The sequence below is a fragment of the Symphalangus syndactylus genome, chromosome 22 (assembly GCF_028878055.3).
Source record: "Symphalangus syndactylus isolate Jambi chromosome 22, NHGRI_mSymSyn1-v2.1_pri, whole genome shotgun sequence".
Taxonomy (NCBI): Eukaryota; Metazoa; Chordata; class Mammalia; order Primates; family Hylobatidae; genus Symphalangus; species Symphalangus syndactylus.
The window spans coordinates 30,478,736-30,503,536 of NC_072444.2; the positions used below are offsets into that span (position 1 = coordinate 30,478,736).

Consider the following 24,801-nt stretch of genomic DNA (forward strand, 5'->3'; position numbering starts at 1 on the left):
CTCGTGGGAGCTCCCGTAACCGCTGGGTCCCCTGCTCGGGCCCAGGGCGGGGCTCAGAGGAGACGCTGAACCCGAGCCTGGGGAATGAATGAAGGGCAGCATTGGAGAGGAGGGACGGTAGCTCGAGTCCGGCAAGGCCTGGCCCCACCTGGCCCTCCTGCCCTCGGGGTCACGCAGCGAAGGCCCGCGATGGCGCCCTCACCACTCCCCCGCAGGTGCTCGGGGACAACTGGGGGCCGCCACCCCGCGGTAGATAGGACGCGAAGGCGGGGAACGGGATCCCCGGGGGCGTCGCGGTCTCCCCTCCCGGCTCCACCCTGTGCAGGAACAAAGGCAGGAGGTGGGACCAGCGGGCGGCCGGACTCCGCGGGGCGGGGCGGGGCGAGTGAGCCGCTCCCTTAAAGCTCGGCCGCGGGCGCGGCGCGCACTCGTCTGGCACCAGCCCGGGCCGCGCCCGGGACCTCATTTCGGACCTCGGTTTCCCTTTGCGTGGGGCTCGCAGCTGCCACCGCTTTCCCGCGGAGCATGGGGCTGCCTCGCCGGGCAGGGGACGCGGCGGAGCTGCGCAAGGTGGGAACCGGGGACTCGGGGCGGGGCGGGGGACTCCGGGGACCCGTCTAACCACCGCGCCGCCTGTCCGCAGAGCTTGAAGCCGCTGCTGGAGAAGCGCCGGCGCGCGCGCATCAACCAGAGCCTGAGCCAGCTTAAGGGGCTCATCCTGCCGCTGCTGGGCCGGGAGGTGAGCGCGCCCGGGCGGAGGACAGAGGGTCCTGGGGCGCGGAGCGGGGGCAGGAGGACCGGGTGCTCCTGCGGGAGGAACCCGCCAGGGGGTTCCGCGCGGCGCCCGAGGCGGAGGGCGGAGGGTCCTGGGGCGCGGAGCGGGGGCAGGGGGACGGGGTGCTCCTGCGGGAGGAACCCGCCGGGAGATTCCGCGCGGCGCCCGAGGCGGAGCCTGGGTGGGATGGGCGCGTCGGAGCGGATCCCCAGCAGGCCACGGCGCGCCCCACACCCAGCTCCCGACTAGAGCGCGGGTGCGCACGGTAGCCGGCCAGAGTTCTGTCTTGGTGGTTCTCTGTCCCTCTTCCTCGTGGCGGGGCGCAGAACTCCAACTGCTCGAAGCTAGAGAAGGCAGACGTCCTGGAAATGACCGTGCGCTTCCTGCAGGAGCTGCCTGCGTCCTCATGGCCCACGGCAGCGCCCCGTGAGTGAGCCCGCCCTGCCCTGCCGCGCGCACCCCGCCCCCCTCACCCTACCCCGCGCCTCACGCGGCTCTCCGCCCGCAGTGCCTTGCGACAGCTACCGCGAGGGCTACAGCGCCTGTGTGGCGCGCCTGGCCCGCGTGCTTCCCGCCTGCGGAGTCCTGGAGCCCGCCGTGAGCGCGCGCCTGCTGGAGCACCTGTGGCGGAGGGCGGCCAGCGCTACCCTCGACGGCGGGCGCGCTGGGGATTCCAGTGGCCCGTCTGCCCCCGCCCCAGCGCCCGCGTCTGCCCCAGAGCCCGCATCCGCGCCCGTGCCCTCGCCGCCCTCGCCTCCCTGCGGCCCTGGCCTCTGGCGGCCGTGGTAGCCCCTCGGCCGGTCCACAGACCCTGCCGACTGCTTGGGACCTTGGGGCACTGGAAAGGTTGAAGCTCTTGGTGGCGGCTGCTGTTCCCATCATTAGGGGCCAGCCCAGTACCCACACCCAGGCCGGAAGCCGGATGTTTGTGACTGGCGTGGCGGACTGAAAGCCCTGGGGCTGGGGCTCGGCTCGGAATAAAAGGAGCGTCCCTGCTTCAGCCCCCAACTTGGCCGGAGAAAAACGGACAAGAGGCAGCAGGGTGAAGAAGAAGCCCCCCATCCCAGCTGGTGGGGATAGTTTTGGAACTGGACCCCGCAGCTGCGTGGGCAGCCGACACACCCACCCCAGCACTGGCACCAGACCAGAGCCAGAGCCAGGACCTGGGCAAAGTGCAGCTGTGCACCTTGCCTGGTCGCTGCTCTCCCAGCCCTACCTGGGCCTACCTCCTGCCCAGCTCTGCTTGGGACCCTTTGGGCATGCAGCAGCAATAGCCTAAGGGCTCTGGTCACTTCCAGGGCTCTACAGGGCAGCAGAGCAGAGCAAAAGGGTGCATAGGCTGGGAGCCATCACCTCCACTCCTAGGCTTTTCTGCCCAGAGCCCCCAATTATAGGGGCAGTATACATCCAGGGGTCTGTGCGGTGGGGCTGGGGGATTCCTTAAGTGACTTTGGGAAGGATTTGTTTTCCCAAGCATCAATTTCTCACCTGGGCATTGCACCCCAGGCTATGCAGTCTTTCAGTGTGAGGAAGGGGCAGAACAAGAATGAGGCTGCCCTGTGGCCTCAAGGAAGCTTGTGGCTTTGGAGGATCTGACTCCAGCACAGAGTCTGTGCCAATGGGGGGTGAGCAGGGCCCCTGCCATGGAGCAGCAGGAATTTGAGGGATGGAGCAGGTTAAAGAATGGGAAACATCTTCACTTGTTTTTTTTTCTTGCAAACTACTCCCTGTTACTCATTGAGACTGGTTACTGGAAGCAACTTGTTAAGATTTTTCTTTCTGGGTGGGTGCGGTGGCTCACACCTGTAATCCCAGCACTTTGGGAGGCCAAGGTGAGTGGATCACCTGAGGTCAGGAGTTCGAGACCAGCGTGGCCAATATGGTGAAGCCCCATCTCTACTAAAAATACAAAAATTAGCCGGGTATGGTGGCGTGTGCCAGCTATTCGGGAGGCTGAGGCAAGAGAATCACTTGAAGCTGGGAGGCTGAGGTTGCAGTGAGCCAAGATTGAGCCATTGCTTTCCAGCCTGGGTGACACAGCAAGACTCCGTCTCAAAAAAAAAATTTTTTTTCTTTCTTTTCCATGGAGGCCTAGAGTCCCTGTAAAGGCTAGGAAGGGGCTGCTGATCCCAGGAGTGCCCACGAGGAGTGGGGGGTACTGGTGGCCCATAATCAGGCAAACACCCATCATTTCATGGGGGATTCATGAAATCATAGGCAAACACCCGTCATTTCATGGCTGAGCATTTTCAGAAGGTGGAGGATTCTCCCCCTAGTCCCCAAATCAGCAGCCTGTGCTAGGGACCAGAGCACCCGGGGCAAGAAGACAGAACCAATGTGGGAGTGGGGATGGTCACTAAATCTGACTGTGCCACACAAGCCCATGATGACCTTGGCACTGGTTTGGGTGGCAGGATATGAAGGAAGCTGTAGGCATTATTGAAAAAATCATTGTTAAGCCAACAGGGTGAGGCTCCCAGCAAGGCCGTGCCGTCTTCCCACCTCCCTGGGCCCAGAGGGTTAGACTGTAAGCTCCCGGAGGGCAAGGCTGGGGCTGAGCGCGCCTCCATGTCCCCAAGGCACAGGGTGCACAATGGGTGCTCACTGAACATAGTGGACTAGTGAGCAGAGGATGAGAGGATGACCCTGTAATGAGCCTTGAACAGTCTGGCATTTGCCTTAACTCCCACTCCCAAGCCCTGGGATCACTGTTGGATATTTACTCCGTGAGGACAAATACTGGGGAGGTGTGGAGAGGATGGAGGGCAGGTTCCTTTTACTTTCACCCATTTCTGAGAATGAGAGCCTGTTGGCACTGCCTTCATGAGCCTCCGGGAGCAGGTAACCTGTGGCCCAAGCCCACCTAGGACTCCACATCAGGCAGGCACACGACTGGCCCCTTGTCCCCATAAAAACTCTCAGTACAGCTTAAACTCTGTAAGAACTAACCAGCCAGGAGGACCGTCGCTTCCTCTCAGCCATGCTTGCCACCTCTTGCTTCTGAGAGTCCATCTCAGTTCACAGTTCTGTGACTTGCATTGACCTGGCTCCAATCAAGCTACAACTCAAGCAGTCAGAGGGAGGAGGATTGTAGATGGGCCAGTGACTCACAGGGTCAGGCGCTCGGGGGAGCCTGAGTCAGGAGGCCAGTGGGCCCTAGAAGGGAGGGGGCAAGCCTGGGTGGGTAAGGTTCTGGGCCCCAGGCAAGAAGGCAGAGTTTCTCCGCAGGGGTGTGTGCAAGAGCTGCCCAGAAGGTCTCTGCTGGCTCTCCAAGCCGGGCTTGTGAAATAGGAACGCCAACATCCTCCTCCACAGGCAGTGGCAGGCACCTCCTCTTCAGGTGCCCCCAAGCCCTATCTGATGGGCAAAGCTGAGTGCAGGGCGGTGGGCTTTTCCTGTGCAGAGGGAGACTGATTCAAAGGGTCATTTATGACCCTTCACAAGTCCCACATCCTGCCCAATGGCCAGGTCTTGGGATGCCTGTTCCAAGATGGTTCTGTGACTCCATGTGACTGATGATTGCCCCAGCTGGGGAAAAGGCTCCCATGTCTCTTTCTCATAAAACCAGTGGGCAAGGCCGGGCGCGGTGGCTCACACCTGTAATGCCAGCACTTTGGGAGACCAAGGTGGGTGGATCACCTGAGGTCAGGGGTTCAAGACCAGCCTGGCCAACATGGTCTTGTCTGTCTCTACAGAAATACAAAAATTAGCTGGTCATGATGGCAGGTGCCTGTAACCCCAGCTATTTGGGAGGCTGAGGCGGGAGAATCAGTTGAACCCAGGAGGTGGAGGTTGCAGTGAGCCGAGATTGTGCCACTGCAGTCCAGCCTGGGCGACAGAGCAAGACTCCATCTCAAAAACAAACAAACGAAAAACTAGTGGGTGAAATGATTCAGTGACCTAAGGACGGCCAGAGCACTAAGCTGCTGGGAACCCATCTGTGCTGAAATGGAGATTTCCCAGGAAACTCAGGCTTGGGACAGGCTCCTACCTGTTCCTCGGGCACCAGGTGATTAGGAGAGGTCGAATCTCATTTCCACGAGAGTGAGGATAAAGAGTGGGCTGCCAAAGAGGACTCCTCTCATAAACATTGACAAATTGCTCTGCCCCGCCTGTGATCCCAGACTCCTGCAGTCTGGGATCCTGAGTGTCCCGCGGGTTCATCTCGGATGGGTGCTGCATAAACAGCCTGCAGGGAACATCTGGGAGAACCAGCTTCACAACAGATATAATAAGGAAGAAGTTTGAAATATTGCAAGAATTGCGAAAGTGTGACACACAGATACAAAGTGGGCACACGCTCGTGGGAAAATGGTGCCAACAGACCACCTGCTTGACTCTGGAGTTACCCCAAACCTTCAATTTGTTAAAAAAAAAAAAAAAAAAAAAAAAGGCAATATCTGTGAAGTGCAATAAAGTGAACTGCAATAAAATGGGGTGTGCCTGTACTTGTTTTGAGACAGGGTCTTGCTCTGTCTGGAGTGTAGTGGTGCAGTAATGGTTCACTATACCTTGAATTCCTGGGCTTAAGCTGTCCTCCCACCTCAGCCTCCTGACTAGCTGGGACTACAGGCGCATGCTGCCATGCCCGGCTAATTTTTTGATTTTTTGTAGAGATGAGGTCTTGCTACATTGCCCATGCTGGTCTTGAAATCCTAGGCTCAAGCGATCCTCCCCCACTTCAGCCTCCTAAAATGCTGGAATTACAGGTATGAGCCACCTTGCCCAGCCTGCCTGTACTTTTAAAAAAAAATTCCAGGTTTCTAAAGCCATTGTAGAGAGGAGCTAACCCAGCCAATGATGTTGTTTCTGCTAGCTTTACTCCTTGTCTGAGCCTCCTTCGAGTGTGGATGGATCTCTGGTGGCTGAGTGTGAGTGCCTGCGTGTGTGTAGGTGTGCATGTGCATGTGTTTGTGTGTCCGTGTAACCGTGTGGCTGCAGCTGCCCTTCAGAGAGCTGCCCGGGCATGCAGTGTCAGGGAGAAGGCAACCACCCACCGAGGCTTCCCAGTGAGTAACTAGTTTCACTTGGGGTTTTCAAAGGCTCTGATGAAGCCCCGGGCGCTTAAAGCAGCTGTAAGCCTCAGTAATGGTTTCAGGAGCGTGAGAACGGGTCTAGAGAACACGCCCCACACACGTGGTGTCTTGTTACCCGAGGTCCACTGGGGGGCAGCAGGGAGCAGGGGTCAGGCAGCTGGTCCAGGTCCAGGCGCAGGAATGACGGGTTCCCTGGCCTGGGAGTGAGGCCTGAAGGAAGAAGATTTCAGGCTGAATACGTGTCCACCACTGGTTCTGTTGGGGAGGGGGAATCAGAGAGCCTTGCATCTTGGTGTTCGTTATGTTAGGATTTTTCACGAACCTCAGGCAGCACAGGACAATCTTAAAGAAGAATGAACCAGGCTGGGCGTGGCAGCTCATGCGCGTAATCCCAGCACTTTGGGAGACTGAGGTGGGTGGATCACGAGGTCAGGAGTTTGAGCCCAGCCTGGCCAATATGGTGAAACCCCATCTCTACTAAAAATACAAAAATTAGCTGGGCATGGTGGTGCGCGCCTATAGTCTCAGCTGCTCGGGTGGCTGAGACAGGAGAATCGCTTGAACCCAGGAGGCGGAGGTTGCAGTGAGCTGAGATTATGCCACTGCACTCCAGCCTGGGCGACAGAGCAAGACTCCATCTCAAAAAAAAAAAAAAAAAAAAAGAACCTTTGTAGACCTCAAAAATCAGAAGCAGCCTGAGCATGGTGGCTCATGCCTGTAATCCCAGAACTTTGGGAGGCCGAGAGAGGTGGATCACTTGAGGTCAGGAATTTGAGACCAGCCTGGTCAACATGGTGAAATCCCATTTCTACTAAAAACAAAAATTAGCTGGGCAGTGTTGGGGGCGGGGGCAGTGGCGCATGGTGGCTCACACCTGTAATCCCAGCACTTTGAGAGGCCGAGACAGCCAGATCACTTGAGGCCAGGAGTTTGAGGCTAGCCTGGTCAACATCGCGAAATCCCAGCTGTACCAAAAATACAAAAATTAGCCAGACATAGTGGTGGGTGTCTGTAGTCCCAGCTATTTGGGACGCTGAGGCAGGAGAATCGCTTGAACCCAGAGGTAGAAGTTACAGTGAGCCAAGATCACGCCACTACACTCCTGCCTGGGCAACAGAGTGAGACTCTGTCTCTCACACACAAAAAGTCAGAGGCAGATCCAGGTTTTGTAGGAACTAAATTTTGAGGCTCTTTGTAGGAGAACTAATCTAAAATTATGAATATAGACTTCTAAGTATGAAAATGAATATTTATTCAGAATGAAAATAAGTCATATTAACTAGTGGTGCTTGGAGATTCACATCTCATCCTTTTGGCTTCTCTTTTCTTTTTTTTTTTTTTTTTTTTTTTTTTTTTTTTGAGACGGAGTCTTGCTCTGTCACCCAGGCTGGAGTGCAGTGGCGCAATCTCGGCTCACTGCAAGCTCCGCCTCCCGGGTTCACGCCATTCTCCTGCCTCAGCCTCTCCGAGTAGCTGGGACTACAGGCGCCCGCCACCACGCCCGGCTAATTTTTTTGTGTGTTTTTTAGTAGAGACGGGGTTTCACCGTGGTCTCGATCTCCTGACCTCGTGATCCGCCCGCCTCGGCCTCCCAAAGTGCTGGGATTACAAGCGTGAGCCACCGCGCCCGGCCTTGGCTTCTCTTTTCATAGGATGCTTCTGGCTGGCACACCTGGCCTCCCCTCCACGCGCAGAACTGCCTCCTACTCTACATCCAGGCTCCTGAGCAGCCCCCAGCTTAAGCTTCAGCAGCTCCAGGGTAAGCCCATCTCTGCCCAGAGCTGACTCCGGATCTGCCCCAGTGACAATAACAAGATAAATGCCTTCCATTCTCTTCATACTTACAGGATGTAATCCACATATTTACACAGTGTTTCATCATTTGCGGTAATGTTTGTTTTGTTTCTTGTTCCTTTGGGAAGCCTGTGCAATTCAGATGTCCAGGCCCACTTCCAGAAGTTCTCATTCCCTGTGCTTGAGTCAATGACTGCAGACCATACACCTGAGAGCAAGTAAATCTGCTCTAACAAAGATACCACATCTGAGAATGGTGGTTGGCAGGGGCTGAGGGGTGGGAAGAATGGGGAGTTGGTGCTTAATGGGTGCAGAGATTCAGTTTTGCAAGAGGAAAAGAGCTCTGGAGATGAATGGTGCTGATGGCTACACAACAATGTGAATGTGCATAATGCTTAAAAATGGTTAAGATGGGCCGGGCGCGGTGGCTCACGCCTGTAATCCCAGCACTTTGGGAGGCCGAGGCGGGCGGATCACGAGGTCAGGAGATCGAGACCATCTTGGCTAACATGGTGAAACCCCGTCTCTACTAAAAATACAAAAAATTAGCCAGGCATGGGGGCGGGTGCCTGTGGTCCCAGCTACTCAGGAGGCTGAGGCAGGAGAATGGCATGAACCCGGGAGGCAGAGCTTGCAGTGAGCCGAGATCACGCCATTGCACTCCAGGCTGGCCGACAGAGCGAGACTCCGTCTCAAAAAAAAAAAAAAAAAAAAATGGTTAAGATAGGCCAGGCACGGTAGCTCATGCCTGTAATCCCAGCACTTTGGGAGGGCAAGACGGGAGGATTGCTTGAGCCCAGGAGTCTGAGACTAGCCTGGGCAACACAGTGAGACCTCATCTTTACTAAAAATCAAAAAAATTAGCCTGGCATGGTGGCGTGTGCCTGTAGTCCCAGCTACTCAGGCGGCTGAGGTATGAGGATTGCTTGAGCCTGGTAAATCAAGGCTGCAGTGAGCCATAATGACACCACTGCACTCCAGCCTGGACCACAGAGCAAGACCCTGTCTCAAAAAAATAAAAGTTAAGATGGTTAATTTTTATTTTTTATCTTTTGAGTTGGAATTTCGCTCTTGTCACCCAAGCTGGAGTACAATGGCATGATCTCCACTCACTGCAACCTCTGCCTCCTGGGTTCAAGAGATCTCCTGCCTCAGCCTCCTGAGTAGCTGGGATTACAGGCACCCAGTATCACGCCCGGCAAATTTTTGTATTTTTATTAGAGATGGGGTTTCACCATATTGGCCAGGCTGATCTCAAACTCCTGACCTCAGGTGATCCACCCACCTCAGCCTCCCAAAGTGCTGGGATTACAGGAGTGAGCTACCACGCCCGACCAGGATGGTTAATTTTATGTTACGTGTATTTTACTATCAAAATAAAAAACCAAACCCCAAAAGACACGATATCTGCAATGGGGGCTACTACTTGGCTGAGTTTGCTCTAGTCCTTTAGGGTCCATCTGGTTTTTGTAGGATCTAAACTAACTAATGCAATGAAGATGTGATGGAACCTTTACGTCTTTAGGGGTGACATCCATTTTTGGCATCCTCTGGGATTTCAGATTGCTCTGATTTACTGTCTTGGGGACAGGGAGCAGTGTTGAATTTATATTTGACCTTCCCCTCTGTGATAGCTCTCACCACAGGCCCAAGAGTTAATGTGGGGGCTGTGCCAAGTGTCAACGCTCTATATTCCAATTACACATTCGAGGACCAGAGAAATGGCCACAGTGGCCACTCGCCCAGTGGACCCATTGCAACCCAGACAGGGCCAGGATTCCTTTCAATCTGGCCACCACCATGTCACCACTCTGAGAGGGACAGATGATGACCTTGGATCTCAGGATCAATGTGAGCTTCAACACTATGTCCAATGGTCCTAGAAATGTGTGTGTATTCTGCCCTCCCTGTGGTACAATAACCCAATAAATGCTGTAGGTTTCTTTGGGGATAGCCAGGTAAGTCATTCCCGTGTATTTTGCTGGGTCCTTCTCCTGGGGACCCAGCCTTCCTTCCCGGTCTGAAAACTGTTTCAGGTATGGGAGGATCCTTACTTTTTATTTGGGCCATTGCCACAGTCTCCTGACCATCCTTTGTCCACTTTAATTGTCCAGTCCGTAGAGTGCCCTTGCTGGCCGCTCCAGCCCGGGACTTCAAACCTGCAGGGGGCCATGCGTGGTGGCTCATGCCTGTAATCCCAGAACTTTGGGAAGCTGAGGCAGGCCGATCACTTGAGGTCAGGAGTTTGAGACCAGCCTGGCCAACATGGTGAAACCTGTCTCTACTAAAAATATAAAAAAAAAATTAGCTGGGTATAGTGACTCGCGCCTGTAATCCCAGCTAGTTGGGACACTTGAGGCAGGAGAATTGCTTGTACCCATGAGGCACAGGTCGCAGTGAGCCAAGATTGCGCCACTACATTCCAGCCTGGGTGACAGAGTGAGACTCCGTCTCAAAAACAAAAAACAAACAGGCATAATGATAAAAGGGTCATTTCATCAAGAAGATAAAGACATTTCTATTTTGAAATATATTTTTATGGATATTTTGATACCTGCCGTTTCTTTGTGTTGGGAACATTATAATTCTTCGTTTTTTTTTTTTTTTTTTTGAGACAGAGTCTCGCTGTCGCCCAGGCTGGAGTGCAGTGGCGTGATCTCGGCTCACTGCAGGCTCCGCCCCCTGGGGTTCACACCATTCTCCTGCCTCAGCCTCCCGAGTAGCTGGGACTACAGGCGCCCGCCACCTCGCGTGGCTAATTTTTTGCATTTTTAGTGGAGACGGGGTTTCACCGTGTTAGCTAGGGTGGTCTCGATCTCCTGACCTCGTGATCCGCCCGCCTCGGCCTCCCTAAGTGCTGGGATTACAGGCGTGAGCCACCGCGCCCGGCCTCTATAATTCTTCTCTTCTGGTTATTTAGAAATGTGTGTGTGTGTGTGTGTGTGTCTGTGTGTTTACTTATTTATTTTAGAAACAGGGTCTGGTTGTGTCAGCCAGGCTGGAGTGCAGTGGTGCAATCACAGCTCACTGTAATCTCCAACTCCTGGGCTCAAGGGACTCTCCTGCCTCTCCCTCCCAAATAGCTAGGACTACAGGTGCGTGCCACCATGCTGGGAAAACTTTTTAAAAAAATTTTAGCCAGGCGCGGTGGCTCACGCCTGTAATCCCAGTACTTTGGGAGGCCGAGGCAGGCGGATCACGAGGTCAGGAGATTGAGACCATCCTGGCTAACACGGTGAAACCCCGTCTCTACTAAAAATACAAAAAATTAGCCAGGCGTGGTGGCGGGTGCCTGTAGTCCCAGCTGCTCGGGAGGCTGAGGCAGGAGAATGGCGTGGACCCGGGAAGCAGAGCTTGCAGTGAACTGAGATCACACCACTGCACTCCAGCCCAGGTGACAGAGTGAGACTCCGTCTCAAAAAAAAAAAAAAAAAATTTTGTGGAGACAGGGTCTCACTATGTTGCCCAGGCTGGCCTTGAACATCTGGCCTCAAACAATCCTCAGCCTCCCAAAGTGTTGGGATTTCAGGAATGCATATATTTTTTATTGATATTTTGACACCTGTCCTTTCTTTGTGTTGGATACATTACAATTCTAAAAATTCCAAATGTGGGCCAGGCAGGTGGCACTTGCCTGTAATCCCAGCACTTTGAGAGGCTGAGCCAAGAGGATCGCTTCAGCCTAAGAGTTTGAGACCAGCCTGGGCAACATGGCTAAACCCTATTTCTACAAAAAATAAAAAAGTTAACTGGGCATGGTGGCACACACACTTATGGTCCCAGCTACTCAGAAGGCTAACGTCACAGGATGGCTTGAGCCCAGGAAGTTGGGGCTGCAGTGAGCCACGATCAAGCCACTGCCCTCCAGCCTGGGCAAGGTCCCGTCTCAAAAAAAAAAAAAAAAAAAAAAATCCAACTGTGTATGCACTTAGTAACAGGGCTTCAAAATATAAGAAGTAAAAACTGGTAACTGAAAGAAATACTCAAATTCACAATTATAGTTGAGGATTTCAACACTCTTCTCAGAGTAATTGATAAAACAGGTAGAGAGAAAGCCAGTAAAGGTATAGAAGACTTGAATAACCTTATCAGTAAACTCAGTCTAATTGACCATTCTTGAATCTTACACCCAACATCAGCTATTCTATTCACATTCTGAAGGGCTTGTAGAACAGTCACCAAAGGTAGGCTGTCTGCTGGGCCGTAAAAGAAGTCTCAATAGACTTACAGGAACTGAAATTATACAGTATATGTTCTTTGACCACACAGAATTAAATTAAAAATCAACAACAGAAAGATAGCCAGAAACTGGCGGGGCATGGCCGTAATCCCAGCACTTTGGGAGGCCTCGGCAGCTGGATCACTTGAGGTCAGGAATTTGAGACCAGTCTGGCGAAATTGGGTTTCTACTAAAAATACAAAAATTTCAACATGGTGAAACTGGGTTTCTACTAAAAAATACAGAAATTAGCCGGACATGGTGGCGGGTGCCTGGAATCCCAGCTACTCGGAAGGTTGAGGCAGTAGAATTGCTTGAACCCAGGAGGCAGAGGTTGCAGTGAGCCAAGATCACGCCATTGCACTCCAACCTGGGTGACAAGAGTGAAACTCTGTCTCAAAAAAATAATAATAATAATAAATAAATACATAAATACGTAAATACATAAATATATAAAAAATTAAAAAAAATAAAATTAGCTGGGTGTGGTGGCACATGCCTGCTATCCCAGCTACTCTGGAGGCTGAGGCAAAATAATTGCTTTAACCCAGGAGGTGGAGGTTGCAGTGAGCCGAGATCACACCACTGCACTCCAGCCTGGGCAACAAGAACAAAACTCCATCAAAAAAAAAAAAAAAAAAGAAAGAAAGAAAGAAAGAGAAAAAAGAGAGAGAGAGCCAGAAACTCCTCAGATTCTTGGAAATTAAACAAATTTTTTTTTTTTTTTGAGACAGAGTTTCACTCTTGTTGCCCAGGCTGGAGTGCAATGGCACCATCTTGGCTCACTGCAACCTCTGCCTCCTGGGTTCAAGCGATTCTCCTGCCTCAGCCTCCAGAGTATCTGGGATTACAGGCATGCACCACCATACCCGGCTAATTTTGTATTTTTAGTAGAGATGGGGGTTTTGCCATGTTGGTCTGGCTGGTCTCGAACTCATGACCTCAAGCAATCCGCCCTCCTTGGCCTCCCAGAGTGCTGGGATTACAGGCATGAGCCACCCTGCTGGGCCCGAAATTAAACAAATTAAACAATGACTTATAAATAACAAATGAGTCAAAGATGAAATCACAAGGAGAACTCGAGAATGTTATGAACTAAATGGAAATGAAAATACAACATAACAAGATTTATGGGATATAGCTAAAGCAATGCTTGTGGGTACATTTAGAGTTTTTTTTTTTTTTTTGGAGATGGAGTCTCACTCTGTTACCCAGGCTGGAGTGCAGTGGCGCGATCTCGACTCACTGCAACTTCCGCCTCCCAGGTTCACGTGATTGTCCTGCCTCAGCCTCCAGAGTAGCTGGGACTACAGGTGCATGCCGCCACGCCCGGCTAATTTTTTGTATTTTAGTAGAGACAGGGTTTCACCATGTTGCCCAGGCTGGTCTCCAACTCCTGAACTCAGGCAATCCGCCCGCCTCGGCCTCCCAAAATGCTAGGATTACAGGCGTGAGCCACTATGCTGGCCTGAGGGTACATTCAGAGTTTTAAAGGATTATGCTAGAAAAGTAACATCCAGGGCACGTTGGCTCACGCCTGTAATCCCAGCACTTTGAGAGGCCAAGGCGGGTGGATCACCTGAGGTTGGGAATTCCAGACCAGCCTGACCAACGTGGAGAAACCCGTCTCTACTAAAAAACAAAATTAGCCAGGCGTGGTGGCACATGCCTCTAATCCCAGCTACTTGGGAGGCTGAGGCAGGAGACTTACTTGAACCCAGGAGGCAGAGGTTGTGGTGAGCCAAGATCGCGTCATTGCACTCCAGCCTGGGTAACAAGAGCGAAACTCCGTCTCAAAAAAAAAAAAAAAGAAAAGAAAAGAAAGAAAAAAGAAAAGAGAAAATGTAACATCTAAAAGCAATTATTGGCCAGGTGATTGCACCAATGCACTCCAGCCTGGGTGACAGAGCGAGACTGTCTCAAAACAAACAAACAAATAAATAAATAAATAAAAAGAAAAGAAAAGTAATTATCTGGCCAGGCATGGTGGCTCATATCTGTAATCCCAGCACTTTGGGAGGCCAAGGTGGGCGGATCACTTGAGGTCAGGAGCTCGAGACCAACGTGGACATGACGAAACCCCTGTAATCCAAGTTACTCAGGAGGCTGAGGCAGGAGAATCACTTGAACCCAGGAAGCAGAGGTTGCGGTGAGCTGAGATTGCCCCACTGCACTCCAGCCTGGGTGACAGAGTGAGACTGTGTCTCAAAAATGTAAACATAAAAAAAGCAATTATCTAAACTTCCAGCTTAAGAAGCTAGAAAAAGATGAGCCAATTAAATCCAAAATATGTCAAAGGAAGGAAATAAAAAGAACAGAAATCTAGAAAACAGAAAATAGATGAAATACTTGAAACCAAAAGCTGATTTCTTTAAATCATCAATAAAATTGATAAACTAAGCTTGACTACTAAAGAAAAAAGAAATGTTGCAAGTTATTAATATTGGGGATGAAAGAGGGGAGTCACTATAGATGCCACAGACATTAAATGAATCATAATTTGGCAGGGTATGGTGGCTCATGCCTGTAATCCTAGCACTTTGGGAGGTTGAGGCAAGCAGATCACTTGAGGTCAGGGGTTCGAGACCAGCCTGGCCAACATGGTGAAACCCCATAGTGAAACCCCGTGTTCAACAAAAAAATACAAAAAATACAAAAGTTAGCCAGGCATGATTGCGGGTGCATGTAATCCCAGCTACTCGGGAGGCTGAGGCAGGAGAATCATCTGAACCTGGGAGGTGGAGGTTGCAGTGAGCCAAGATTGTGCCACTGCACCCCAGCCTGGGCCACTGAGTGAGACTCGGTCTCCAAAAAAGAAAAGAAAGAAGTGCAGTCCAGGCACGGTGGCTCATGCCTGTAAGCCCAGCACTTTGGGAGGCTGAGGAGGGTGGACCACGAGGTCTGGAGATCGAGACCATCCTTGCTAACATAGTGAAACCCCATCTCTACAAAAAGTACAAAAAATTAGCTGGGCATGATGGCGGGTGCCTGTAGTCCCAGCTCCCCAGGAGGCTAAGGCAGAAGAACGACGTGAACTCGGGAGGCGGAGCTTGCAGTGAGCTGAGATTGCGCCACTGCATTCCAGCCTGGGCGACATAGTGAGACTCCATCTCAAAAAAAAAAAAAAAAAGAAATGCAAAGATCCTTATATTCATTATTCATGCAGTGCAACATTATACAGCAACAAGCATGCATAAATTCCTGCTACACACTACAGCACTGATGTGGATGGTTATTCCCTTTAGGGAAAAGAAGTCCCCATATTTGGCAGAAAGCAAGAGACGCACTTCTGGGGTGCTGGTGATGTCTTCCTTGATCTGGGGACGGGTTAATGGGTGCATTCTTTTATGATCATGCATTAAGCCGTACAATTACGATTTGTGCATTTTTTCTGCAAGTGCACTTTATGAATACCCAGATGGTTTCTGTACCATCTGGTATCATAGGTAAGATACTAGCGCCCAGCACAGGGCCTGGTAGATATAAGATGCTCAATAAATGCCTGTTTGGCCTTTGAGAATGCTAATTATGAATTAGGTATAATGGTGCTACTATCTACCAGGCTCTCCCTATGCGCCAGGCCCTGCTCTGATGTGTACCTGGTAACTCATCTAATCCTTACACAAACTTGACAAGGTAGATACTATTATTGCCCCATTTTCAGATGAGAAAACTGAAGTGCAGAGGGGCCAAGGAACTTACCTAAGGCCACACAGCTAGGAGGTGCCTGGAGGTGGGTTTGGGCTGTAGGACTCCGGACCCTTTGGTTTATAACATTTTTACTCAACTAGTTAGCCACCTCATCACCAGTTAGGAACCCCTCCAGGTCATTCCCGCTGATACTGAATCTAACTTCAGTTATTGTCCTGCTGAGGACAAAAGGTAGTTCTGCCCTCTGAGTGATCCTAGGTGTCAAGATGAATGTGTGTCCGTTTCACCCAAATCTCCCTCACGTGGTGGGCGTTTGGTTGGAAGGCAGTTCTTTCTCCGGGAGCCTGCTCACCAACAGTGAGGAAGCGACTTGAGCACCGTCCTGGGCTCCGGCCTCTGCTGGGTGGGGATGCGGGCTGGGAGCAGTCGCCTCCAGTGTGTTGGCCACAGTCACACTGGTACAGAGCTCACGCTGACTATCTCCTGCACATGAGGGCCCTTTAGCTCTTCACACAGCAATTACTTGATGCATAAAACCAACATCATTTTTCTTCAAGGCCCTTGAGAAACATACAATTATACCTCAGCTTTTTATTATCATAAGGAAAAACAGAATTACCCTTGACTGTGTGTTTTTTGTCATAATCACGGAGTTCTTGTTAAAAATTTGAGTGAGGGAACGTTTATTGTGATTTGTAGCAAGACCGCCCTAAGAGATGACGCCCACGTGGGATCCCGGATGGGGCGCGGGACCCAGCGCTTGGGAATTTGCTCGGCCCCTAGGTGGAGCCAGAGGGCCACAGACCGAGAGACCGAGCGCCTTGCAGCTTACGGGAAACAACGCGGATAATTTCACAGGTCATGTCACTTTTTATTTATTTATTTATTTGAGACGGAGTCTCGCTCTGTCGCCCAGGCTGAAGTGCAGTGGCGCGATCTCGGCTCACTGCAAGCTCCGCCTCCCGGGTTCATGCCATTCTCCTGCCTCACCCTCCCAAGTAGCTGGGACTACAGGGACCCGCCACCACGCCCGGCTAATGTTTTTGTATTATTAGTAGAGACGGGGTTTCACCATGTTAGCCAGGATGGTCTCGATCTCCTGACCTCGTGATCCGCCCGCCTCAGCCTCCCAAAGTGCTGTGATTACTGGCGTGAGCCACCGCGCCCGGCCAGGTCATGTCACTTAGATCTCCTCCCACTAACCCCGTTAATTTGCAGGCACCGGGGCACAGCTATAATTCTAAAGTCTGACCTACTTAAAGAGATGATTTCCAAATGCAGCTTTTGGGAAATGAATGTATGTCTACTCTAAACATAGAGGTATTTTTCTTCTCCGGGAAATGACCCATTTATTTTTGACTTTCCCTCTTGGATTATGGGTCCCGCTTTCAAATGGGTCGTTTATGAGTTTTATGTTTCTTTGGAGTGGTTCATTCTGGGGTCAGAGCACTTGACTTTAAAGGTCAGGTTAGGCCAGGCATAGTGACTCACGCCTGTAATCCCAGCACTTCGGGAGGCCAAGGCTGGAGGATCACTTGAGTCCAGGACTTTGAGACCAGCCTGGGAAACATACTGAGACCCCGTCTCTATAAAAATCGAAAGAATTAGCCGGCCATGGTTGGTGGTGCACACCTGTAGTCCCAGCTACTCAGGAGGCTCAGGTGGGAGAACCTCTTTAGTCCAGGAGGTTGAGGCTGCAGTGAGCTGTGATCATGCCACTGTACTCCAGCCTGGGGGACAGAGCAAGACACTGTCTCAAAGAAAAAAAAGGCCAGGCGTGGTGGCTCACCCCTGTAATCCCAGTACTTTGGGAGGCCGAGGTGGGTGGATCACCTGAGGTCGGGAGTTCGAGACCAGCCTGACCAACATGGAGAAACCCTGTCTCTACTAAAAATACAAAATTAGCCGGGCATGGTGGCACATGGCATGCCTGTAATCCCAGCTGCTTGGGAGGCTGAGGCAGGAGAATCTCTTGAACCTGAGAGGCGGAGTCTGCGGTGAGCCGAGATGGTGCCATTGCACTCCAGCCTGGGCCACAAGAGCAAAATTCCATCTCAAATAAAAAAAAAAAGGTTAAATTAGGAGGAGAGGCTGTTCCTTTTTTTTTTTTTGAGATGGTCTTATTCTGATGTCCAGATGATCTCCCCAGGCTCAGGAGATCCTCCCGCCTCAGCCTCCCATGTAGCTGGTACGATAGGTGCACACCACCATGCCCGGCTAATTTTTTTTTTTTTTGAGACGGGTTTTGCCATGTTGTCCAGGCTGGTCTGGAACTCCTAGGCTCAAGTGATCCACCTGCCTCAGCCTCCCCAAGTGCTGGGATTACAGAGGAGAGCCATCGTACCCCTCTAAGTAGCCTCTTCAGTTTGTCTTTTAGATGTGTCGGCCCTTTGGGAACGGAAGACTATGTGTATGCTTCAGCATTTACTCACGTTCCCTGCTGGCAACAGACTTAGGGTCTTGTCTATTCCATTCCATGGACAAGAGGAATAATCATGAAGTGTCTATCATCTCCGCAGAGGATAAACACAAGAGCTAAATGCATTAACATGAAAGAAACAGAGTGGCTATGTGAACAGAGTGGCTCTCCGGCTGCATCCTATATGATTCCTGGGAGGCCGTGATGGCAGGCCCTGGAGAATCGTGCAGTGTCCTCCTCTTGTGTGAATCCCAGCTTGAACGAATTAGGGTCTTCTCCTTGGGCCAAGGTGATCTGAATCCCATCTGGTCAAACGCATCCATTCCTGCAGCCCCCAGGACCCCAGGGCTGCTTGGCTTCTCAAGCTGGTTCACAAAGCTGTACACAGCCCTTCCTCTATGTCAGGCCCTGTTCCACACACCTTCGTTTTTTTTTTTTTTTTTCAGACGGAGTCTTGCTCTGTCACCCAGGCTGGAGTGCATTGGCGTGATCTTGGCTCACTGCAATTTCTGCCTCCTGGGTTCAATCAATCCTCCCACCTCAGCCTCCAGAGTAACTGGGACTAGAGGTGTGTGCCACCACACCCGGCTAATTTTTTTTTTTTTTTTGAGACAGTCTTGCTCTGTCGCCCAGGCTGGAGTGCAGTGGTGTGATCTCGGCTCACTGCAAGCTCTGCCTCCCTGGTTCGTGCCATTCTCTAGCCTCAGCCTCCTGAGTAGCTAGGACTACAGGCGCCCGCCACCACGCCCAGCTAATTTTTTTTTTTTTTTTGTATTTTTAGTAGAGACGGGGCTTCACTGTGTTAGCCAGGATGGTCTCAATCTCCTGACTTCATGATCCGCCTGCCTCAGCCTCCCAAAGTACTGGGATTACAGGTGTGAGTCACCACACACCCGGCTAATTTTTTAATTTTTTGTGGAGATGGGGTCTCTGTATGTTACCCAGGCTGGTCTTGAACTCCTGGCCTCAAGTGATCCTCCTGCCTTGGTCTCCCAAAGTCCTGGGATTCCAGGAGTTAGCCACTGAGCCTGGTCCTCTTCTATTTTAGAGCTCTGAGTTACAGACTCAAGGTTACACAAGAAGCAAATCTTCAGTTCAGAAACTGACATTTATTATGTTTAATGGAGTCAAATACACTAATAGTTAATATTTTAGAATGCCTAATTGCATGTCTTCCCTTACTTGTTCAATTCTCACAGCACTATGATCACATTACTGATGAAGCAACCTGTCCAGTGAGTGGGTAGGTGACCTGCCTGGGTAGGAAGTAAAGCTATGATACAGAATTTTGACTGGATGGTCCACACCCTTAACCACCAGGCAGGCTCACTACTTCCTTAAAAATATAAAGAAAGAGGCCGGCCTCGGTGGCTCACGCATGTAATCCCAGCACTTTGGGAGGTCGAGGCAGGTGGAACACGAGGTCAGGAGATGGAGACCATCCTGGCTCACACGATGAAATGCTGTCTTTACTAAAAATACAAAAAATTAGCCAGGCGTGGTGGCACGTGCCTGTAGTCCCAGCTACTCAGGAGGCTGAGGCAGGAGAATCCCTTGAACCCAGGAGGCAGAGGTTTGCAGTGAGCTGAGATCATGCCAGCGACAGCCTGGGCAACAGAGTGAGACTCTGTTTCAAAAAAAAAAAAAAATTAAAGAAAGAAAATTGCCCACAACCTCACATCCCAGATATCCCCATTAATTTAAAAAAATTGGAACATAAACATAAAAATGCATAAAGCATATGCACAATGTAAAACATTTATTGTAAGCATGTACACTATTCCCCAGGTCAAGAAAACATGAACACTCCCAACCCCCAGGTGATCCCCCAGCACAATCCTCTCGCTCCCGTTGAGAAGTCCCCCTATCCTGAGTTTTGTGATAATAATTTCCTTGTTTTCTTTATAGCTTTACCCCCTACTTAGGTTCTCCTAACAGAGTTTTAGACCATTGCGTGTGTGGCGTCATACTATAGGTATTCATTGGTTTTTTCTTTTTTGTTGTTGTTGTTGTTGTTTTTGAGACGGAGTCTTGCATTGTCAACCGGGCTGGAGTGCAAAGGCGTGTCTCGGCTCACTGCAACCTCTGCTTCCTGGGTTCAAGCGATTCTCTTGCCTCAGCCTCCTGAGTAGAGAAGGGCTTTTTTTTTTTTTTTGAGATGGAGTCTCGCTCAGTCACCCAGGCTGGAGTGCAGTGGCACGATCTCGGCTCACTGCAAGCTCACAGGTGTGAGCCACTGCGCCCAGCCGAGAAGGGGTTTCATCTTGTTGGCCAGACCGGTCTTTTTTTTTTTTGAGACGGAGTCTTGCTCTGTTGCCCAGGCTGGAGTGCAGTGGCGGGATCTCGGCTCACTGCAAGCTCTGCCTCCCAGGGTCATGCCATTCTCCTGCCTCAGCCTCCCGAGTAGCTGGGACTACAGGTGCCCACCGCCACGCCCAGCTAATTTTTTGTATTTTTAGTAGAGACGGGGTTTCACCGTGTTAGCCATGATGGTCTAGATCTCCTGATCTCGTGATCCACTCGCCTCAGCCTCCCAAAGTGCTGGGATTACAGGCATGAGCCACTGCGCCCAGCTGCCAGACTGGTCTTGAATTCCTGACCTCGTGATCTGCCCACCTTCGCCTCCCAAAGTGCTGGGATTACAGACGTAAGCCACCGTGCCCGGCCAGGGATTCTTTTATATCTTCCTCCTTTTCCTCAATATTATGATTCCTGGCCAGGCATGGTGGCTCACACCTGAAATCCCAGCATTTTGGGAGGCCAAAGTGGGGAGATTGCTTGAGCCCAGGAGTTCAAGACTAGCCTGGGTAACATGGTGAGATCCCCATTTCTACAAAAAATAGAAAAACAGCCAGTGGCGTGTGCCTGGGGTTTCAGCTACTTGAGAGGGCGAGGTGGGAGGACCGCTTGAGCCAGTGAGGTAGAGGCTGCAGTGAGTTTTTTTTTTTTGAGATGGGGTCTCGCTTCATTGCCCAGGCTGGAGTGCAGTGGCGCGATCTTGACTCACTGCAGCCTCCGCCCCCCGGGTTCAAGTGATTCTCCTGCCTCAGCCTCCCGAGTAGCTGGGACTACAGGTGCGCGCTGCTATGCCCAGCTAATTTTTGTATTTTTAGTAGAGATGGGGTTTCACCATCTTGGCCAGGATGGTCTTGATCTGCCTGCCTCAGCCTCTCAAAGTACTGGGATTACAGGCGTGAGCCACCGCGCCCAGCCCTATTTAAACCACCTATGGATATATATATATTTTTTTCTTTTTTTTTTTTTTGAGACGAAGTCTTGCTCTGCGGCCCAGGCTGGAGTGCAGTGGCAGGATCTCGGTGCACCATAAGCTCCACCTCCTAGGTTCAAGCCATTCTCCTGCCTCAGCCTCCTGAGTAGCTGGGACTATAGGCGCCCGCCAACACGCCCAGCTAATTTTTTGTATTTTTAGTAGAGATGGGGTTTCACCGTGTTAGCCGGGATGGTCTTGATCTCCTGACCTCGTGATCTGCCCACCTCGGCCTCCCAAAGTGCTGGGATTACAGGCATGAGCCACTGCACCCGGCCTAAACCATATATTTAAAGATAGTTTAAAATATTTAAAGATTGTTTAAAGTGATAATTTGCCAATATTTCTAAAGAGTATAAGCTAAATATAATGAATTAATATCTACTGTTGATGTTAATAATTATCTCTATGAAGTCATTCATAAAATATTTATTGAGTACCTACTATGTGCTAGGCACTCTTCTTGGAGCTTGGGATACAGCAGTGAATAAAACAGTAAAAAATTCCTGCTCTATACCTTCTAGTTGGGGGAGAGGCAATAAACATATGGGTGCAATATGTATTAAATGGTGTTAGGTGCTAACGAGAAAAATAAACCAGGGAGGAAAACTGGGAGTACTGGAGAAGAGTGGGGAGACTGCAATGGGCCTAACAGAGAATGGCTGGGGAAGGCCTTATTTAGAAGGTGATGTTTGCCTGAATAAAAGGGTGGTCCAGGCAGAGGAAGGAGCAAGTGTGAAGCCTCTGAGGTATGTCTGGCACATTTGAGGACGGTCCGAGAGCTCAGGGTGGCTGGAGCTATGTGAGCCAGGGGAGAGGGCTCACGAGGTCAGAAGCGTGGACGTGGCTGTGGGGCAGATCCCTGAATGCCACAGTGAGGACTGGTCAGATCCCAGATTCATTTTGAAGGCAGAGCTTGCAGGATGTGCTGATGGTTTCGATGAGGGGTGTGAGGGAGAGAGGGAGTCATGGGTGACTCCTTGGGTCTTGGCTTGAGCAACTGGAGGGAAGGGACTGCAATTTCCTGGGATGGCCATTTCTGAGGGGCATCAGGACAAGGTGAGAGTCAGGTGCCTGCCATGTAACCAAAGCAAGACTTGGTGCAGACAAGGGGATACATGGATCTGGAATTTAGGGGAGGGCTCTGAGCTGGCCAGAGATATGTATTATACACATGGGACTTACAGTGATGAGACAGGCTGGGTGCAGTGGCTCATGCCTGTAATCCCAGCACTTTGGGAGGCCGAGGTGGGCAGATCACCTGAGAGCGCGAGTTCAAGACCAGCCTGGCCAACATGGTGAAACCCTGCCTCTACTAAAAATACAAAATTTAGCTGAGTGTGGTGGTGGGCGCCTGTAATTCCAGCTACTCTGGAGGCTGGAGCACGACAATCTCTTGCGCCACTGCACTCCAGCCTGGGCAGCAGAGCGAGACTTTGTCTCAAAAAAATAAAAATAAAAATAAATTTAGAGTGATGAGACAGGCAGGCATGGTGGCTCATGCCTGTAATCCCAGCACTTTGGTTTGGGAGGCCAAGATGGGTGGATCGCTTGAGCCCAGGAGTTCGAGACCAGCCTGACCAGACTCTACAAAGAAATAGAAAAAATAGCCGGGCATGGTGGTGTGTGCCTGTGGTCTTAGCTACTCAGGAGGCTGACGTGGGAGGATCATCTGAGCCCAGGAGGTCAAGGCTGCAGTGAGTTGTGATTGCACCACTGTGCTCCAGCCTGGGTGACACAATGAAACCGTGTCTGAAGGAAAAAAAAAAGTGATGAGACAGAATGAGACCTCAAGAGTTCAAGCACTGCTGGGGGCTTGTCTAAAGTTCCGAGAGGAGGCAGGGAGGCAGTGCCAGCAGAGCAGGCTGAGCAGTGGCCAGCGAGGGAGGAAGATGGATGTGAGGGAGGAGCGCTTCCAGGATAGGGAGGGCACATCTGCTCAATGCCGTTGAGAGGTCAAGGAAAATGACTTCTGACAACAGATTATCGGATTTAGCAACTTGGAAGGAATTAGTGACCTTGATAGATTGACTGGTAGAATCAAAAACCTAACTGGAACAGGTTCAACGGAGGATGGGAGGTGAGGGGAGAGGGTGTGTGTGTAAGCAGCTCTTTTGAGATGTTTTGTTGAAAGCAGGAATAGAAATGGCCCATAGCTTGAGGGGCAAGTAGAAAATAGCCTAACATGAGAAGGTGAGACTGTGGAAGGTGCAAAATCAATGCAAATCCATTAGCACTATGGCCAAAATCATTCACAAGGTTTTTGCCGAGGAACTGGGCTCCCCCATTGCCATCCTTAAAAACAGGGCAACATCATAAGTAGTAATCTAGAGGACTATTTTCTTCCTACAGTGAAGAATGGGTATACGATAATCTCTGGGCTGAGCTGTTATCTTTTCTGGGTCCCTCTACCACCTTCGGGGTTGTGATGTGAGCAGGAGGGACAGATGCTGTCTCAGGCGGAAGGGTAGCCACAGCCTTTCCCAAAAGTATAGGAACTGTTCCAGATCACTTTTTGGCCTCACTCTGGAGGGCCCAGGCTATTTCATTCTAAACCACTTGGCCCATCCTTGTCTAAGATTCCCTCTGGTTCGGCATGTGGCTGGAATCCGGCTTTTTGTGTCCCTGATTTGTGTCCCAATCAGCATTTGAACTTTTCTTTTTTTTTTAATTTTAAGAGACAGAGTCTCACTATGTTGCCCAGGCTGGAGTGCAGTGGCTGTTTACAGGAGCCCTCAGAGGGCACTGCAGCTTCAAACTCCTAGGTTCAGGGGATCCTCCTGCCTCAGCCTCCTGGGATTACGGGTGCAAGCCCCCATGCCAGGCAGATTTAGAAGATTTTAAACAATGGAATGTTTGTAATGCTCAGAGGAGCAAGCACACCTATACAAGGAGCATGGGGTCTCAGTAAATTCTTGCTGCACTCACAGCTGGGGAAACAGCAGTATAGAGAAACAGAAGGTTTGAGGAGGGAAGAGGAAGAAAGGCCCTAACTCAGCCTGCCAAGTAGTCCTCACAATGGTCAGGAAAGTATTTATCACCCCCATATCACAAGTAAAGAAACTGCCAGGCTGGGAACAGTGATGCACACCTGTAATCGTAGCACTTTGAGAGGCCGAGGCAGGTGGATCACTTGAGCCCAGGAGTTCAAGACCAGCTTGGGCAATGTGGTGAGGCTCCTTCTATACAAAAAAGTACAAAAATTGGCTGAGCATGGTGGCACATGCCTGTGGTTCCAGCTACTCAGGAGGCTGAGATGGGAGGGCTGCTTGAGCTCTGGAGGCAGAGGCTGCAGTGAGCAGGGATTGTGCCACTGTACTCCAGCCTGGGTGACAGAGCCAAGACTCTGTCTCGAAAGATTAAAAAAAAAAAAAAAAAAAAAAAAAAGAGCCAAGACTGTCTCGAAAGATTAAAAAAAAAAAAAAAAGGAAACTACCTTGCCTGAGGCTCCAAATCTAGTTACTGCTTCCAACCATTTCAGGATTCAACTGGGAAGAGGTGGTGTTTGAACAGGTTTGGGGGCCCTTGATGCTTGCTTGCATCAACTTAATTCTCACTGGAAAACAAAATTCTGCACCCGGACGAGGTGGCTCAGGCCTGTAATCCCAGCACTTTGGGAGGCTGGGGTGGGTGGATCAC

At 51.0% G+C, this 24,801-nt stretch overlaps 1 protein-coding gene across 1 annotated transcript; it reads left to right on the plus strand.

Annotated features, from left to right (window-relative positions):
• Positions 1–426: 426 nt before the first annotated feature.
• On the plus strand, positions 427–5,311 carry HES2 (hes family bHLH transcription factor 2). The gene is made up of 4 exons (XM_055262185.2): positions 427–570; positions 644–739; positions 1,102–1,201; positions 1,284–5,311. The coding sequence occupies exons 1-4, from the start codon at positions 526–528 to the stop codon at positions 1,562–1,564; spliced, it is 522 nt and encodes a 173-aa protein (XP_055118160.1). The 5' UTR covers positions 427–525; the 3' UTR covers positions 1,565–5,311.
• Positions 5,312–24,801: the final 19,490 nt, after the last annotated feature.